At 37.8% G+C, this 19,186-nt stretch overlaps 1 protein-coding gene across 2 annotated transcripts in view; it reads left to right on the top strand.

Moving 5' to 3' along the window:
• CLINT1 (clathrin interactor 1) overlaps positions 1-19,186 on the top strand; it is a 78,474-nt gene that overhangs the window by 43,193 nt on the left and 16,095 nt on the right. For both annotated transcript variants that reach the window (XM_075541899.1, XM_075541900.1), the window contains exons 2-8: positions 3,519-3,623; positions 4,137-4,233; positions 5,931-6,039; positions 6,967-7,131; positions 10,482-10,659; positions 14,016-14,262; positions 16,513-16,579. In XM_075541899.1, the coding sequence (XP_075398014.1) occupies positions 3,519-3,623; positions 4,137-4,233; positions 5,931-6,039; positions 6,967-7,131; positions 10,482-10,659; positions 14,016-14,262; positions 16,513-16,579 (968 nt within the window). The remainder of the gene's footprint in view (positions 1-3,518; positions 3,624-4,136; positions 4,234-5,930; positions 6,040-6,966; positions 7,132-10,481; positions 10,660-14,015; positions 14,263-16,512; positions 16,580-19,186) is intronic.

The raw sequence follows: 19,186 nt of genomic DNA, 5'->3' as shown, positions 1-19,186 counted from the left end.
AATTTATTGCATTTACTCATGGAAACAATTTTATTGGAAAATGGCTTTTAAAAAGAACCCGGCTCTCTTTATGGACATGAGCTGTTAGTTTTTGTTATTGTAGTCATTATATCCTTCTGTGGATATATTTTAGAACTGTGTTCTTTGTAGTAATGGCAAATTATCACTCTTCCTGGTTCTCATTGCTTTTCAACACCCAAAAGAGATCCTTGAGTTATTGGCTCTCTGCCATCTCTTTCTCCAAATGCATAGCACCCAAGCACGGGCCTTCAACTGGGAATCTTGTGAAGGGTTATGGAAACAGAACCTTTCTGATTTGACCCATGGGCTTTTGTAGTTTGAACAAGAAAAGTAGTGTTCTAAAAACGACAGCATTTATGAAATCTCTAGTAAAAATATTTCATATACAAGGGCTGGAGATTAACTCCTTTCATCATGTTATCCAACAAATTAAATAATAAAACCAGATTTCAAGTGTATTCTTGGTAATGAAATGCTTGGGTGAATTAGAATCCTAATTGCTATTGTTCATTCCCACAGCTGCATTTTGACACTTTTAACTGCCTAAGCCATGCATTTAAGACACTAGGATAAACAAAAGTATTCTGAAATCCATCGTTTTGTGACACCTTAAATTGATAAGTTTTCATTGACTGCTTTGATTCTATTTTGGTTCCATTATTGACAAACTTGGGGGGGTGGATTTTGTTTTTTTCCTTCTATATTTAGATCCAAAATTATTGTCAGTGCAACCTTTACTGAATGCTCATGAAAATTCATTCATTGATTATCTTACAAAGAGGCAGCAGAGATTTGGGGTTTATGTTAGTCCCAGGGAATAATTTACATTTATTTTATCTAAGTCGTTGGTATTTGGGGAAGCACCTTTCTCCAGGATTTAAATGAATAAATGGTTTCTTTTCTTTTTTCTTTACTTGAACAATGTCTTGAATATAAACCTAGAAGCTAGATTTATTCAGTAATTTAGCACATCACGTCTCTGCATAGTGGTCCTTATAAAATTTGAACCTGTGTGGTTTATTTGTCTCCTCCTTCAAGGTAAAAGAAGTTGAAACTTGTAATGCATTTGGAATTTTTATTTCCCTATATTTGAGAAATTTGAGTAAGAATTTTAAGCAAGCCTTTGTAATTAAAAACATTTTATGATCAAGTACTACATGACAGAAACAAGGTTCCTATTACTTATTATATGTAAGTAATACCTATCAAATTCTAATTTTTATTTCTAAGACATAAGTAGAGCATTTAAATTAGTATGTTGAGACATTTGTTAAAACAGTGGTTCAGTAACAGTTAGAGCCGTGGGTGTCTGATGAACGCCGCCATAGTGTTTCGCATTTTCATTGCATTTCTCTATTCTCAAAGTGACTTTGAATTCTTAAATTCATGTAAGCATGAGAGATTGCTTAATAGCCCAAACTCTCTATTTTATGTCTTAAGTTTAAGATATTTCCAGAGTTCATTATTTTTATAAGATACTACTCTTTAGCATTCTAATAGGTAATTATTACATTTGATAGTAATGAAACCAAAACCCATATTATCACATCGATTGCAACACCTAGCAACAATATATGTTGTTAGGTGTTACTGAGTTGCTTCCAAATCATAGTGACCTGTCTGTGTACTGCAGAATGGACCTTCAACTGGTCTTGAACCGCCCTTGCAATCGTTCTTATATTTGAGCCCATGGTTGCAGCCTCTGTGTCAGTCCATCTTGTCAAGAACCCTACCTCTTTTTTGCTGCCCCTTTACCAAGCCGATGTCTTTCTCCAAGGGGTGGTCTCTCTTGACAACATGTCCAAAGTTCATGAGACAAAGTCTCACCATCGTTGCCTCTAAGGAGCATTCTGGATGTACTTCTTCCACAACAGATTTGTTTGTTCCTTTGGCAGTCCATGATATTTTTATTGTTTGTCACCAGCACCATAATTTAAATGCATAGATTCTTCTTTGGTTTTCCATATTCGCTGTTCAATTTTTTCATGCATATTGACGTGGCTTGGGTCAGGCGAATCTACCTGAGTCCTTAAAGCTTTTCAACACTTTTAAAAGGTCTTACACAGCAGATTTTTACCCAGTGCACTGTGTCCCTTGATGTCTTGACTGCTGCTTCCATGAACAGTGGTTGTGGATCCAAGCAAGACAAAATTTTCGACAACTTCAATCTTTTCTCCGTTGGTCCACTTGTAAGGATTTGGGTCTTCTGTACATTGAGTTGTAATCTTTACTGAAGGCTGTAATCCTTGATCTTCATCAGCAAGTGCTTCAGTTCCTGCTCACGATGAGCAAGCAAGGTTAATGTCCTCTGTACATACAGGTTATTAGTAAGCCTTCCTCCAGTTCTGATGCCCCCACTCTTCTTCATATAATCCCACTTCTCTGATGATTTGCTCAGCATACAGGTTGAATAAGCATGGTAAGAGGATACAACCCTGATACGTACCTTTCCTGATTTTAAACAATTTAGTATCCCCTGTATAATATATAGTATGCTCTATGTAGTAACATTATGTAACAAACAGCTAATCCTTAATGAGCACTTTACTTAATATGTCAGGCACTGTGCTAGGAATTACTATTTAATGATGCTGAAAGCATTTTGAAGTATTTTTATTTCCCATTTTGCATTTGAAGAAACAGATCCAGAAATTAAGATAATTTTGGCAGCGTTCACAAAGTAAGTGGACTCCGTTGTGTCTGACACCTGGAGTCCATGTTCTTGTCCACTGTTGGATTTTCAAGGGATGTTTTCCATACAGGATCATACAGTCTTGGTGGAACATTATGTGACCAGTAAAACCAGTTAGTGTGACTAATGATGTGGGAGGAAAGCCTGTACTATAGTTTACCCAAGCCCCAATTCACTGCCTTCGTGTGTGTACTGACGCACAGTGACCCTATAGGACGGGGGGAACTGCTCCTGTGAGTTTCTGAGACTGCCACTGTTCACAGGAGTAGAAAACCCCGTCTTTCTTCTGAGGAGCCGTGGTTCCGAACTAACCTTGCAGAGCGCAACCCAATCAATACACTCCTAGGGCTTGTGGGGAGGGAGAATTGGGGGAGACTAAAGGATAACAGTTAAATATTCTTGAAAAAAATACTTTTGATTTATCACTGCTGTATTATGTGATATAATGTAAAGCTAATCTGTAACTTTACTGGTTACAGAATTTCTATAAGCTTGCCTGTAAAGCCAAACTGACAACTTTGTTTTTCGTAATGGACTCTATTGGTTCATTTTCCTTCTAATTTGACCGGTGCCAGCTCTCGTCTATATTCTTGAAGACTAATGGAAGAGTAAAATCTTCTTTAAAGATAACCATAATGTGTTCTATAGTATCCTCAGGGTTGCTATGCACTAAAGATGTTTTCTTTCCCACCCTGTAAAGGTATCTCATTAGGATACCCAGTAGTGTCATTATTAAGTTTTCATGTGTTTCTCAGTTTTGATGCTAATCTTTGTGCGTATGTGCGTGCATTTTTTTTCTCTGCAGCACCAATGTGGTTATGAATTATTCAGAGATTGAGTCTAAGGTTCGAGAAGCAACGAATGATGATCCTTGGGGACCTTCTGGGCAACTCATGGGAGAGATTGCCAAGTAAGTGATAATTTGACTCAGCAGTGCAAAAAGAATCCAAGTATCTTTACATAAAAACTGGAAATTTGCTCTTGGTTATAAACTATTTAAATACCAACTGCTAATTTTGCCGTACCATTCAGATAGTAATTTAGAAAGTTTTATGCAGGGTTGTTATCTTTAAATTTTAGCTCAAAAGTGTAAAATAAAATATTTGTTTTATATTGGTGTTGAGCGTAGTATGTAGAATTTTGACATGCTTATAAAAGAACAAGTAAATCGATGAAAAATGTTTCCTGATGAACATCTGGACCACTCTGCTGGTGAATAGAGCTAATAGTCATGGTATTAATTATTGGGGCTTACAAATGGGATAAGTATTGTGTAAAATAGAGGGAAAATATTTTCAGGGCTCTACATCTAAAATTTTAAAAATAAGCTCTTTGCAAACACAGTAACTTAGAACAAGCCTGCCATCTACTGTCAAAATTAACATATTGCAAATGCTTGGACAATTAACGCTTTTTTCCCCAGGGCTACATTTATGTATGAACAATTTCCAGAACTTATGAACATGCTTTGGTCACGAATGTTAAAAGACAACAAAAAGAATTGGAGAAGAGTGTATAAGGTATGACCGTGAGTCTGTTTTTAATATTTGACATAAATGCTTACAAATAAATTTGTAAGGTGTGCTTATGTAAGTTAGCATAAAGGCTATTAAATCCTAGAAAAGCATCTTCTAGAGCAGTTTAAAAACAGATCTGTTGTTTTCATTCTGTTTTGTGGTGATCAAACAGTTCTCCATGTGATGGGTTTAAAAATAGTACTAATAATTTGTCTAAATATTTTTCTGCTAAGTACATAGGAGGGAGCTTAAAAACATTTGTGGGAAAATAAAATTTAAAAGTACTGGAATTTTTCCACAGACTACTTGAATCCTACCTGCTGCCGCCCCTCTTCACCCCCCATTGCATAGCTATACAAATGAAAATTAGTTAATCTATAGTAGAATAGATGTTGAGCATATGACCAACTATGATGAAAACCACAATCAAAATTTGTTTGTCATCTCTACATAAAAATTAGGTACATTCATAACTTAGTATGATGACAGTATTCTGAACCAAAAAATATGTACTCTTTGACAATAATATCACATAAAATATAATAGAGATTTTAACTTATTAGATATCAACTCTGCTAATCATATGCTGAATTCTAAAGGAAGATTGTCAGACCTTCTACCTCCACCATATTTCCTTGTGATTCAGAAGAAGTGTTTTTGTGTTTTCCAAAATAACCTAAAACATTCATACTTAATTTTGAAAGTAATGTTTATGGCTATCAGGTTTGAAAAACCTGTACTGTAATACTTTGATTTTGTGTTTTGCCTTTTTTTTTTTTTCCTAAACACAGTCACTGACGTTTCCTTTGTATCTACAATGAGTGTGATCAAATAGTGGAAATCACTACATTAAATTAGCTCTTAAAAATGAGAATTAAAAAAAAAAAACCAACCTTAAGTAAATGACTTTTTAAAGGAATAAACCTGATAGGATGAGGTTTTGTACCTTCCAATTTCACCAACATAACTCAAATTTTCATTAAGTGGGCTTTATTCCAAGCTCTATTAAGTTCCAGTTTTGTTTACTCTATCAGTAGGAAATTTTAAACTGTACAGTTTAATGGCGTCAGTATGACAGTTGTACACAGGCACTGCCGCTCAATTCCAGACCACTTCCAGCACCCCAACAAGAAACTTCATACTCACGAGCACTCATTTTAACTGCATGCTTTAACCACATTTTCTTACATGCTAAAATTGTTACCTTGTACATTTTGGTTGCTTCTTTTTGAAACAAAAGCCGCATCATTTACCTCAAAGTTAAATTTTAACTGGGGGAAAATATTACTATTGCAAACAACTGGATCTTTAAATCTTTTAACGCAATGATTATGATAATTCATGGTTCTATATGCCCAGATGAAAAGTGAAAAGTAAGCCATTTTTCTATAAGCTTACTATTCATTTATATCATATATTCATGTGTTTGTAGGTGTTATAGTTATTGAATTTTTAATTTTAAAAAATTTCACTATTTTAATACCAGATGTCTGGTGGATGATTAATTATTATTTTTATGTTTGATATAAGAACAACTTCAAATTGATAATTTCCAGGATATATTTAAGAAGCCTCCCCCTTTTGACACTCCAATTGAAATGGATTTTACTTGCTAATGTCGGAATTATTTTCTTTAATCACTTTAAAATGTTCTACCGGAATTTCTTCTGTTAAATCAGTTGGTGCTTTGTGTTTTACAGTCACTGCTGCTCCTAGCTTACCTCATAAGGAATGGATCAGAGCGCGTTGTTACAAGTGCCAGAGAACACATTTATGATTTGCGATCTCTGGAAAATTACCACTTTGTAGGTGAGCAATAGAAAAACCCTATAAGCAAATTAAAACAGTAGTTGGAGTTGTCAGTCACCTGAACCAGCTTAGAAGCTTCTCTGCTCTAATTGGAATGTGACTGTTGCTGGTTGTGTGACGAGTGCAGACTCCAAGACGTGGGGCCCTAGAGTATTAATTAGTGAAGACAAGAACTTGCAGAAAAGACTGGCTAATAACAACAGAACCAGCGCAACACGAGTGTTCGGGTTGATATTAAAATATGCACTGGAGACTGGTCCCTGTGGGGTCCATAAAGGAATAGCTTTAATCACGTGGGAAGAAGAGGTTAGAGCTCCAACACACACACATCTGTTTGAAGCTCGTTTTCCCTCCTCCCACCAAATAGTATTTACTGTGCAAAAGCAGCAAGGCCAGAGTGTGTTTTGAATGAGAAAGAGGCTAGAGAATAAAGCACATTTCATTTTGTAGCATGCCCCAGTTGAAAGCAGCACTAAATCTGGGTAATTAGTGTTTCCAAACTGACATTGGTGAAATCAAGGCATGCTGGTGCTTTTCAATCACTAAAATGTTAAATTAGGGTGTAGTTTTAAAGTTACTAAATACAATAGACATAGAAAATAACATTTATGACTGGGACACCACTGCATAAGATCGAAATCTGTTATCTTGTTGAGTGGATCTTAAATGAATCTTACCCATTCTGCCTTTACCGCTGGTTCCTTTTCTTTGACCTGTTAATGGTCGTACAAGCCCAAACTGCATTTCAAGATTTAGAAATTGCTGAAGACGAATTGCAGTTGAGAAGTCCTCTTTTTATTTTTCAAACAATTGAAGACTACTCTGACTGCTTCAAATTTTAGTAGAATTTTAGTGTCTTTTTAAAAAGAATTTGATACATACTAAATTAACTCTTATGGCTTTGTTTTTCCTTTACCATCCTCACAGATGAGCATGGCAAGGATCAGGGTATCAATATTCGTCAAAAGGTGAAAGAATTGGTTGAATTTGCCCAGGATGACGACAGGCTTCGTGAAGAGCGAAAAAAAGCAAAAAAGAACAAAGACAAGTATGTTGGGGTTTCCTCAGACAGTGTTGGAGGATTCAGATACAGTGAGTATCAATGCACACTGGCACCTCTGCATCTGTGAGCGGCTTGGATGTGTATTATAACTTCCTGAAAGTACTGAGGACCCAAATGTCATTTTTCAGCCTGACACAGAATTATGCACAATACTCACTCTCATGTCTTAGTAGAAGGATTTGGGGCATTTTCGTGTGTATTTTTTTTTCTTTTGCGGGGTCATGGATATGATGTTAGCTGTTGTTAATGACATGACTGCGAACGTTGAGTTGTTGCACAGAGTAAATCAGATAGATGCCCTTCTCGGAGCCCCTAAAAATTCCGACTGGTGACCGTAGAGGACAGACGGCACAAGGGCCCCTGTGGATTTCCGAGAGTGGACTGCTTTCCCGGAGTAGAAACGCTCGCTCTCTCCCAGGGGGGCTGGGGGTTCGAACACCTCCAGGGCTCCTCTTACACTCCTAGTCCCTATGCTGCTCAGAGGAGCACCTGAAAACAGGAAGTTCCATCTAGTAATTCCTCTTTCTAATTCAAAACAAATAGTTGGTCAAGAGTGGATAAACTTCTTTCTTATACATTGGTCCAGACTTAGTCGCTCTTCTCTTAAGAAATGCATAAGTGTTAACTTTTCCTTGAAGGTGACAGGTGGCGGTTTGTCCTCTATGCCTCTCGCTTTGTTGACTGTTCTTAAAGTTAGAATGACTAGAGCATTCCTCTCTAGATGTCTACTCTTAATGTAGTACTTTGTTGCATTGATTGTATTTAATGTAGCAACGTAGTTTCCTTAATGTAGGACATATGGTTCTTGAAAACACTCCCAAAATAAGGAGAACTAGCGTTCTGCTTGGTTGTTTTGTGTGTATCTACATAGGCCAGCGCAGTTGGGTGCTGGATTCTCCCACTCCCCACCCACATCTATATTTGTTTATACATGGATTGTCCATAACTTGGAATTACATAAAAATCTTTAGTTTTGCTTCTCGTGCTTACTAATAAATTAATGTAAATATCTTTTCTCCTCTGCCTTCCTACTCTGAAAAGGTGGAGGACGGAGCAGGGATTGCACTTAATTATTGAGAGAATTATCTAATCGCTCTTATCCATTTGCGTGATTTAAAAAAATTATCTTAACATTAATTTCAGTGTTAAAATTCAATAACACATCTTACCAGTCTCAGATATCCCTAGTTTTCATTCAGCACTGGATCTTCCATCCTCATCAGTTTGGTTTCTGCCTTATTTTGCCTATAAATTTGTTCATTTCAGGATTGTTGAGATATGCATACATTGTTGAAATGCCAATTGATTGGGGCCAGATTTTGTCTAGAAAATTTTTGCTGTGTCTTAACAGGTTATTGGTCACTTTGAATTAAATTAAAATCCTTAAACTATTGCAAACATTTTCAGTCTTGCAGTTGTATTCAGTAATTTAGCAGAGACCTGGGTGCATGTTGGGCTGCCCTCCAAAAGGTCAGCAGCTCAGAAACCACCAGCTGCTGCTTGGGAGAAAGGATGAGGCTCTCCACTCCTGTAAAGATTTATAGTCTCGGAAACCCATAGGGGCAATTCTGTTCTGTCCTATAGGGTCGCTATGAGAATCAACTCACTGGCAGTGAGTTTAGGTTCTTCTTTTTTTCCTTTGGTTTTATTAAATCTCTGAAGGGCATGCATGCCATCAGAATGTGGTACCAAAACCTTAGTTACTCTCGTTTTGATTGTTTTGTTGTTCATCATTGCTCCTTCCATTTTCCCCCCAACCAAACTCACTATTGTCAAGCCATGGCTGACTCATAGCAACGTTTTGCAGTTTCCGACGCTGTAATGGGAGTAGAAAGCCCAGCTTTTCTCCAGCGGAGCTGCTGGTGGTTTCAAACTGCTGACCATGTGGATCAAAGCTCAGCTTGTAACCACTACACCATCAGTGCCCCTTAATTTTCTTTCTGTTCTTTCTTTTTGAAAATCTCATGATTATCCTGTATTTTTCCATTCTGGCTTCTAAATTGGAAATGGACACGGAAGCATAGGATCTCCTTTAGTGCTCATAATTGCAAGGACTAAGACAAATTTTGCCATTGTTGTGTGAGATTTATTCACATGCACAATTTCATTTTCTCCATTCCTGTGGAGTTGCCTTAGGGTTCTCACGTTTGAGCACAGTGTTTAAAGACACTAGTTTGACTTAATGTTTAAAAACTTCATTACAAATGTCATCAAATTAACTCTAGCTTGTGTCCACCCAGAGGTCAGAGTAGAACTGGTCTCCACAGAGTTTTTGATGGCTGATTTTCTTTTTCTTCCCCAGAGCTAGATCACCAGATCTTTCTCCCAAGCCATCTCTGGGTAGAATCTTGTAGTTAGCAACTGGGTGTATTTAACCCAGAGGAGACTGACTGGTCATTACTCTTCTGAACTGCTTGCACACACTTCATAATTCTTTATTAATTCAAATATTCTTTGGTTTTGTAGTAATTACAAAATGTTCCCTTTTTTTTTTTTTCACAAAATGTTTTCACATGCCTGAAAATTCACCATGGTTTTCTAGTGTGGTGATACTAATGAATGATGATTAGCTCTTTGAGCATATGGGGACCTGAAGCATTCAGAATGGATTTTCCTGTAGTTTGTATTTTTTTTTTCACATTTTATTGGGGGCTCATACAATTCTTATCTCACAATCCATACATATACATACATCAATTTTATAAAGCACATCCATACACGTACATTCTTTTTTTTCCCACGTATATTCTTTGCCCTAATCATCAGCATTTGCTCTCCATTTAAGCCCTTTGCATCAGGTCCTCTTTTTTCCCCTCCCTCCCTGCTTCCCCCCTCCCTCATGAGCCCTTGATAATTTATAGATTGTTATTTTGTCATATCTTGCCCTATCCGGAGTCTCCCTCCCCCACCTTCTCTGCCGTCCATCTCCCAGAGTTTGTGTTTTTTAAGAACTGTTTCTACCCAATACTTTTCTAATAACTGAAAACCCATTAAGAGACAGGAATAAAATAGAATGCATTTAAGTGACTTTCATCAAAAATAAAAAGATTTCCATTTCTCTTTTGCTTACATACCTTGTGTTGGTTTTCGTATTTTCTACTACTTTCAACACCATTTAAGAAATTCCTGATATGCTGTGCTGTGCATTAAGGTTGTGTAAGTTTTCATAAACAAAAGCTTTTGAATCTGCATTCCTGCCACTTAATGACTGGCATTACATGCTGTGCCGTGCTGTAATTGTGTTGATTCAGCACTGTGGGAGCTTTCTGTTTTCCTTTGAAAACTATTTTATTATGAGGAAAAGCTTCAGAAATAAGGGCTTGAGCCATCTTGTGAATTTAATGTCTTTAGAGATGCTTCTTTTTAATGTTTCATATAGGTGAAAGGTACGATCCTGAGCCCAAATCAAAATGGGATGAGGAGTGGGATAAAAACAAGAGTGCTTTTCCATTCAGTGATAAATTGGGTGAGCTGAGTGATAAAATTGGAAGCACAATTGATGACACCATCAGCAAGTTCCGGAGGAAAGATCGAGAAGACTCTCCAGAAAGATGCAGGTATTAACACTTCGCTCCCTGCATCTCCTGATGTGGGCCTAGTCTTGTGCAGCTGTTATTAAGGTGCCACAGTAAGTGCATTTGTAGTCCATAGTGACAGACTTTCCAGGGCATTTTCATTCATTTTTAAAGTTGATCGTGTTTCCTATACATTTTTTATTCAGGGTACTTTATTGGAGATTTTTTTTTTTTACAACTTGTAAAACTTACAAGGTACATTTCCTTAAAAGATAAGTTACTTTTACAGCTTATCTGATGTTGGGGCATCAGATGACCCTGGGATCTAAGGTCTTGTTGAGGGATACTGAAGTATAAAGGGGGTGAAGTTTAAACCCTCCTTTAGCAGTTCACAATGATTCTTTGTCAGTGAGTACCAGGGTGGAAATCCTCAAATGGACTTCATTACATACTTAGTTTTACAATTTCTAGATTCCTTTGCGTTCACTTTTGTTATTAACAATATAGCTTGTATTCGGGGGCTTCCAGAAATACATGGGGACGAACAACAGAAACATGGGTGAAGAGACAGCAGATAGTGTAAAATATGAAAATTTTAAAACATTATAAATTATCAAGGGTTCACGTGGGTTGGAGGGGTGGGGAGAGAAGGAAAAAAGAGTTGATAATGGGCTCAAGTAGAAAGAAAATGTTGACGAAATGATGATGGCAACATATGTAAAAATGTGTTTGACACAATTGATGTATGGATTGTTAATAAGAGCTGTAAGAGCCCCCAATACAATGATTTTTTTTAATGGCAACAATTACAACTTAAAAAAAGAAGGAAAAATAGCAAAAGAAATAGCTTCAATGGAAGCCGTCCAGTAATGGAGATGAAATAGGATTCTGGACAATAAATTTTTTCTGCTCTATAAGTACCTCCCTTTCAACATAAAGGCTCTTTAAAGAACTAAGGGGGTGGGGTAAGCACTTTCAGAAGAAGCTTGAGACATTATTTATAAACTTAACAAGTGGGGGGGAAACAGAGTAAAACAAAACAGCCCACTCTGACATTTTAATAAAAACCCTCAAACAAACAAAAAGTACATGGAAAATTCCACTATCTTTCAATTCTGTTTATCCAGGAACGTTTTAAAGGCCTCTTGTATAACATTTTTTCCAGTTTAAAGGAGAATGCGTAGCACGTATGTGCAGAACAAGTTTTATAAAATTTTCGTCCTCTGTGCCTCGTCCTGTCCAGTCAGTTAGGGCGAGTGAGGCTCTGTAGCCCCTAGTCTTCAGAGGCGCAGCCCGAGGCTCAGTCAAGAAGGACTTGCCTAAGGAGCCAGTAAGTGATGGCGGTTTCAAAGTGAAGACCCAGATTCTGAGACCGTTTAGCTTCTGAAATAGTTTTAATTCTCTCTTGTTCAAGATCATGTCTGCGAGTTTGAAGACTTTCTAAAGTGTGGTCTTTGAAAAGCCGGAATTTATTCGTGATACTTGGTTAGAGATTGTGGACATTTCTGTATTATTACTGTCATCTTTTACTGCCCCTCTTACATTTCGTTCCTTACTTTATCTCTCCCTCTGTCTTTTTCTTTCCTTCCTATTTATTCTTTGATTTTCTTCTTCGTATTGTCGTTAAGGTGGGATCTGCTAGTTTGTTATACTTCCTAAATTTTTGCCTTAGAGTATTAGAGTGTAAAAGAATGGATTAAAGGACAATACTTCGTAGTTGACATTTTGGGGTGTTCATGAGAATAGAGACTTTCAGGCAAAAGGTGAATATGGTCTTCCTGCCTGGCATCGTGCCAGGATTTCAGCCTTATGATGAGGTATGAAGCTTCCATTCCATTGTGTATGATCAAAAATATGAGAGGTTTTTAGGAACAATAACACTACTGAGGGATACACACACCTTAGAATAATCAGCCTTTTGAGAACCAAAGGGCCCCTAGAGACACAATTCAGAAAGGTTTCAGGGAGGTGGAATCAAGGCAGAAGTGGGATAAGTGATGGCTCATTGAGGGGATTGCAGTGGATGAGATGAAACAAAATGTGTGAATTGTTGACTGTGAACCCATTCTGTAAACTCTCACCCAATTGACAAGAAAAAACTAAGAAGGAAAAAAAGTGGAAGAAAGAGAGAGAGAGTGTGCCAGAGAGGTAGCACTGTGAGAAAGACGCAGTCCATCGCTGTTGGCTTTGAAAATGGGAGGAGTGGGCTATGAGTCCGGGAGTGCAGGCAGCCTCTTGCACTGGAAGAGGGGAGGCAGTGGATCCTCCTCGAACCTCTAGAAGGACGGTGCCCTCCTGCTGTGGCCGCAGCAAGACCCACTCTCCACTGCTGACCTACAGCACTAGAATTCATTAAACAAACCAAAAAAATTAAGAAACTTCTATTTTACTTCTAAGATTTAACATAGGACTCTTTAGGTCATGCGTTAATGAAAGATTAGTAAGTGCAAGGTCTTGTGAACACCAGAATTTCTGGCTTCAATGTATGTAAAATACATTTAACCCTTTTGTTCTTTACAAGAAGCAAGCATTCTTGATCTTTGATTTCTACAAGTTCCAAATTGGCTTACACATAAGTAGGAAATTGCTTCAGATTAGTCTAAGTGAAATTGTATCTGTAATAGTCATCGTTTAATGGAGAATTTTAAGCATTTTTATTCTAAGATATTGATAAATTAAGCCACCTACTCTAAAATTAAGTAATATAGGTAATAGCACATATTGCAACTATTCTTTTTCTTTCTTCTCTCTCTCTCGCTCTCCTTTCCTCTTTTCTATCCCTTATACCGACACCAAAAAACCCCCACAATACTTTGTCCCTGGACAATAGAATAGAACCAACATTCTAATTTTTAGTTTAGAAAAAAAACACTTTTCCACACAGTCAGGTTTTTTTCCTCCCTTTTTCTCTAAGGTGCATTAGTACATGGGATTGCAAATGAATTGGGTCATATAAATGGAGCTGTAGCCATTCCCACATAATCCCTTTTTTAAAAAGTGGTCATCAAATGCAGATATGTGGACTACCGTGATCTCATTAGTTGATTCTCCAATGATGATAATCCAACTACTTTATTTTTAATTAAGCCTTAAATCTACAATAAATAAGCGCTTGAGTTATCTCAGACATTCTTTATTTGCGCACATTTATGTAAATACTTTTTGTCGCTGTTTTAGACTTGCCTAGGGAATTCTTCCAGTTCCCACTTCGCCTCCCAGCCCACAGACAGATCATTATTCAGATAGCTAAGCTAACATTCTGTTGATCCCTGTCAAATAGTCAAAGTATAGAATTTTGGAGTTACTGCGTTTGAAATTCTTTAGCTCAAATCACTGAAGACCACGTTTTAAGATAATCCCAAGTCTTATTATTTTCCTTCATTTTTAATATCTTTTAGCGACAGTGATGAGGAAAAGAAAGCGAGAAGAGGCAGATCTCCCAGAGGTGAATTCAAAGATGAAGAGGAGACGGTGACGACAAAGCATATCCATATCACACAGGCCACGGAGACCACCACAACCAGACACAAGCGCACAGCAAACCCTTCCAAAACCATTGATCTTGGAGCAGCCGCACATTACACAGGGGACAAGACAAGTCCCGATCAGAGTGCTTCAACCCTCACACCTCAGCCTTCAAATAAGGTGGGAAGGGCATGAATTGCACACTGCACACAGGTTTACTCTTGTAAACGACTTTCAGAACTCCCGCATTAGTAGACTCGTGTGGTTCTGCGCAATCATATTAATTATAAATCATCTGGCATGTATTACTCAGAGTCATTAATAATAAGAAACCTCTTTGGGGGAAGAAACCTGTCTGGCTGTTGAATGATTTCCTATGCACTTTCTGTAAAAGTAGAAATGACACTCTTGGTTCATTTGGGAAAGGCTATGAATCAAAATGTAGTGCATCTGCTCCATCTCCATACTTCCACTGGTTAGTGAGCACAGCGTGATTCACTAAGGAAAATGCGAGCATTAGGAAGTGTTTGAAATGAGAGAGGGGCACTAGGTCAATATGTAGAAGAAATGGCCTCAGTGTACAGAGCAGTGGTGCCTGTAGGCGGCATGCGCCTGCTGGTCACTCACTTCTGAGTGTCATCACAAGCACTGCCTCCTGTGCCTTCATAGGTTGTTTTTCATTTACCACGGACTCCTGGGCACAGTGAGTTTTTTGAGCCAAAGAGAGTGATTTACCACCAGAAGAATTAGATTGTCATTTTTGTCACTTCACACAACACATGCAACTAGTGGTTATCCAACGTCATGTTTTTATCAGAAGTAGCTAAAAGCTGGGGAGGATTTTATATATATATATATATATATATATATATATATATATATATATATATATATATACACTTAATGTGTCTTGAAAACTGCAGGTGTCTCTCCAAGTGTAGCTAGGCCTCCTCAGTTAGAAGGACAAGCGCTTTGCCAACTTTGGCCGGGTATCTTCTAGACTGGTATGTCATTTCACCCATGTGTTACTATTAGTTTTTATGAAAGTCTCAAAATTATAATGCTTTAGTTGTTACCACTTCCCTGGTGGCATAGTACCCACATTGAGCTGCTAAGCACAAGGTCAATAGTTTGAAACCACCAGTCTTTCCCTAGGAGAAAGATTGGGTTTTCTACTCCCATAAAGAGTTGCTGTCTCAGAAACTCATGGGTCCGTTCTACTCTGTCTATAAGGTCCTATGAGTGAGGACCAACTCTACGGCAGTGAGGTTAGTTTATAGTTGTAGTTAAAGAAGGTTTCTCCATTTTCCAGGTGGTCTTACGGTTCCCGCCAGTGAATAGCTACCTTACTGATGCCCATTAGGATCAATAGATAGTCACAGTAATTAAAACCCAAATACATGATAACTGTGGTAATAATTCATTTAAGATGACAAATGTATAATTACTTTTAGCTGTACACTGGCATTTGAAAGCTTAAAGAAGTTTAAACATCAGTTTTTCTCTACTGTTTGGGTATATGATACTCTGCCAGTATAAGCTTTGTTTTTTATAGTTTTAAAATATCTAAAATGCTGGAGTTCCTGAAAATGAACCCAGCTGTTGTCAACTCAAGGTCATTATGAAAACACAGTTGTAATGCCTTAACCTTTTCAAAGATCAAATTAAAATGCTTAGGAACTTAGAGAAATGTTGCGCAGTTTAGTTCAGATTTAGTGTGTATGTGTTACGCCGAAAGAGCCCGTGCAGCCACGTTTTCAGTGCTCTGAAGAAGACAGGAGTATAACCCTGTGATTGCCATAGTTTTGTTGGGGAACTGAATGTGAAGCAGTTAGAAATCAAGGTATGTAGACTGTTTAGAACTAAGCTGGCCTGTGTGGTGTGCAAACAGTTAAGTGTTGCCAAAGTTCATCAAATTTTAGAGCTGGGTAAGACTTTGACCTCTAATCTAGTGAATTTCAAACTTTATACAACATTGGGATTATCCGTTGAGCTATAAGACTGTGCAGGCCAAGGCCTCACCCAAGACACTTGGGATGCAGTGCATTGGGATGGTATTGAGGTGTATGCATTTCTTAATGCCTCACAAATGATTCTGATGCAAAGCACGAATATTTCAGTGGGATCTGAAATGTGTGTTTTCCAGAGTGAAATGTAGTAAGAAAGTAAATGAGTTAAGGAAAGGGGGGAAGGTCTGAGCAGTAAGGACTTTTATATCTGAAAATAGAATTACCTCTCCATAAGGATTCAGGGTTATTGCTGTTTCCAGAAAACTAGATCCAGATCTAGTCTTAGTTAGGTAACAGCTACTTGTATCTAGATTGAGGAATAGAGATGAGTGAGCTGATTAGAATGTCAGTTTGTTCCCATTGAAAACTCTTAGGAAAAAAATCTTGTCTTTTAAGCTTATCAGTTACATTTTGTTTTCAGACTTCAGTGCCTAGCAGCAAGTCATCTGGTGACCTTGTTGATCTGTTTGGCGCCAGCCAGTCATCAGGTAAGCTCCCACCGTGGCTTATTTCTTGTTTGTTACCTGGTTCCCACATTTATTTAAAATGATATTTACTTGCACTGATGTGCTAGGCTGGGTTGATTAGAGAAACAAATCCAGTGACACTCATATGTGTGTAAGAGAGAGCTTTACTTCAAGAAGTGATTGTACGTGGAGAAAACATCCCAGCCCAGTCCAACTCAAGTCCCTAAGTCCAATAATAGTTCCTAAGTCCCTCTTCAGACTCATGCAGCCACGTGCAATGATGCAGAATGCAGGAAGATCACAGGCCAGTGGGTGCAGGTCGTGTGGATCCAGTGGCGCAGTTCATCACAGGGCTCTGGCAGGTCTCAGAGTGACCCGCCAGCAGAAAGGGGACGGCTAAGAGAGCGGAGTGGCTCCCAGGCCCTCCTTAGGAGAAGAGCACACCCATGAGCGGGCCCCATCAGGCTGTGACCTCACTGACAGGCTAACTGCCACCCCTGCACTTTCTCAAGTTGACATGAAGTTAAAAAACTACCACAGCGGAGTATAACTTTAATATGAAAATGGTAAACCTTGGACATTATGTGGGGGGGGGGAATTATTTAATTGCCTAATGTAAGAGAGAAAACGGTTTAAATATTTGATTATTCAGTAGCCTCTCCCTCTTCCTAGTTTTCTTTGTCATCATTAGAATTATCATGTTCTTATTGTTTACCTTCCGATATGTACATTCATTTCCCAAAATCTCTCTTAAAGGAAGTGCACCCTGTTTTACACTTTTCTTGACCTTTAGGCTTCTTAAGACTTTGTGCTTTAAAAAACCCTCGCTGCCATTGAGCAATTCTGACTCATGGTGACCCCTTTGGGCAGGGTACAACTGGCCCTGTGGGTTTCTAAGACTATAACTCTTTCAGGAGTAGAAAACCTCATTTTTCTCCCAAGGAGTGCATGGTGATTTTGAACTGCTGACCTGATGGTTAGCAACCCAACATGTAACCACTACATCACCAGGGCTCTGTGCTAGTCACTAAATATTGGCTAGTAATAATCACTACCCTACATTAATGACTTGCTGTATCTGATAACAATCTTCCTGAAAATTCATAATAAATAGCATTGCAAAGTATAGTGTACCTTTTGGAATCTTCCATGAACAAAGGTTTTAGAAGATTCTGATTTCCATTTTTTTATTTTGGTAAATAAACCCTGAGAAACAGGAAACATTACTATTGTGAATTAATACTGCCTAAGTACTCGAAGTCTTTTATGTTCTTTAATGGGAGAAAGATGAAGCTTTCTACTCCCGTAAAGAGTTAAACAGTCTCAGAAACCCACACAGGCAGTTCTACCCTGTTCTGTAGGGTTGCTATGAATTGGAATCATCAGTGGCAGTGAGTTTTGCTTGTTATTTCTTTCATAAGCAAGATGTACTGCTCTGCCCATTTTACTGTCTTTCCCTAAATCTTAATTCTGGTTTTCAGCATTAGACCTACCTAGAGCTTGTTTAACTTTTTAGTCCTTTAATCACCAATATACATTGAACTAATGCTACTAGCAAGACTTGGTGGAAGAAAAAAAGGTAGCTTTCCACTCCCATAAAGAGTTACAGGCTCCAGTCTTGGAAACCCACAGGGCAGCCCTATCCTGTCCTAATGAGTCAGAGTTGACTTGATGGCAGGGAGGGAAGGAGAGAGTAACACTGGAGAACTAGTCATTAATCAAAGAGCCTCACATAGTCACCTCTTGACAAATAAGAAGTCTACTTTGAGGGAAAGGTGCCCTCTGTGGAAGTGTGTAACTTTGTACGTGACCTATTTCTGAGGGCTGCAGCAGAGAAGCAGTTTACTAAGATTTTCTCAGCTGGGAATTGATCCTTTTTTCAGTTTGATTTCTAGGGTGTTCTAGATTTGTCTTAAGTAATTCTTGGTAATATGTTATTTTAGAGTTTCATTCAATAATTCTAGAGTATTGAAGACTATTGTGCTGCAAGTCAAAATATTTTAAGAAATACAAATCTATTTAAAGAATATTTCCCCACCTGTGTCTGCTTTATTTCACATGAGCATTGTAGACAGCACGATGGGGTATAACTATGTACAAAGGAAACGTATTAGTCTTAGTTGTATAATGATTTTTAAAGCTTCGTTGTTTTTAAACCTTCACATTAGTATTTAAGTAGAAGTCTGTGATGGAAATTGCTTTTTTACATTGATAGTTCAGAGCTATATATAATCAATACAAAGCCCCCATTGTTTTCTCCTCCTTAACCTGCTATCATAAAGTTCTTGGACTGGAAATAAGCCTTTTAAGTCATCTTGTTTGGCTTTCTTTCTGTGATTCACTATTCCTTTTATCGATAATTTTTTATTCCTAAATTACTCTATTTACTTTGTTGGACTGACACGTCTAAGGTTACAAACAACTTTCTTAGTCATTGAACAATTTATGTGCTGTCCTTTTGTATGTTTAAGATTTGAACTATAATGTTAACTGGTAAAGCATATAAGCATATAATACAGGTATAGTGTCATAGAATGTCAACTATTGTGGATTACGTGGCATAAAATATTAAAGAGCCCCCTTCATGCATCTGTGGAATGTTCTAATGGAGCAATCAGAGAAGAATTA

Source organism: Tenrec ecaudatus, chromosome 2 (assembly GCF_050624435.1).
Source record: "Tenrec ecaudatus isolate mTenEca1 chromosome 2, mTenEca1.hap1, whole genome shotgun sequence".
NCBI lineage: Eukaryota > Metazoa > Chordata > Mammalia > Afrosoricida > Tenrecidae > Tenrec > Tenrec ecaudatus.
This window is presented reverse-complemented; position numbering and strand designations above follow the sequence as displayed.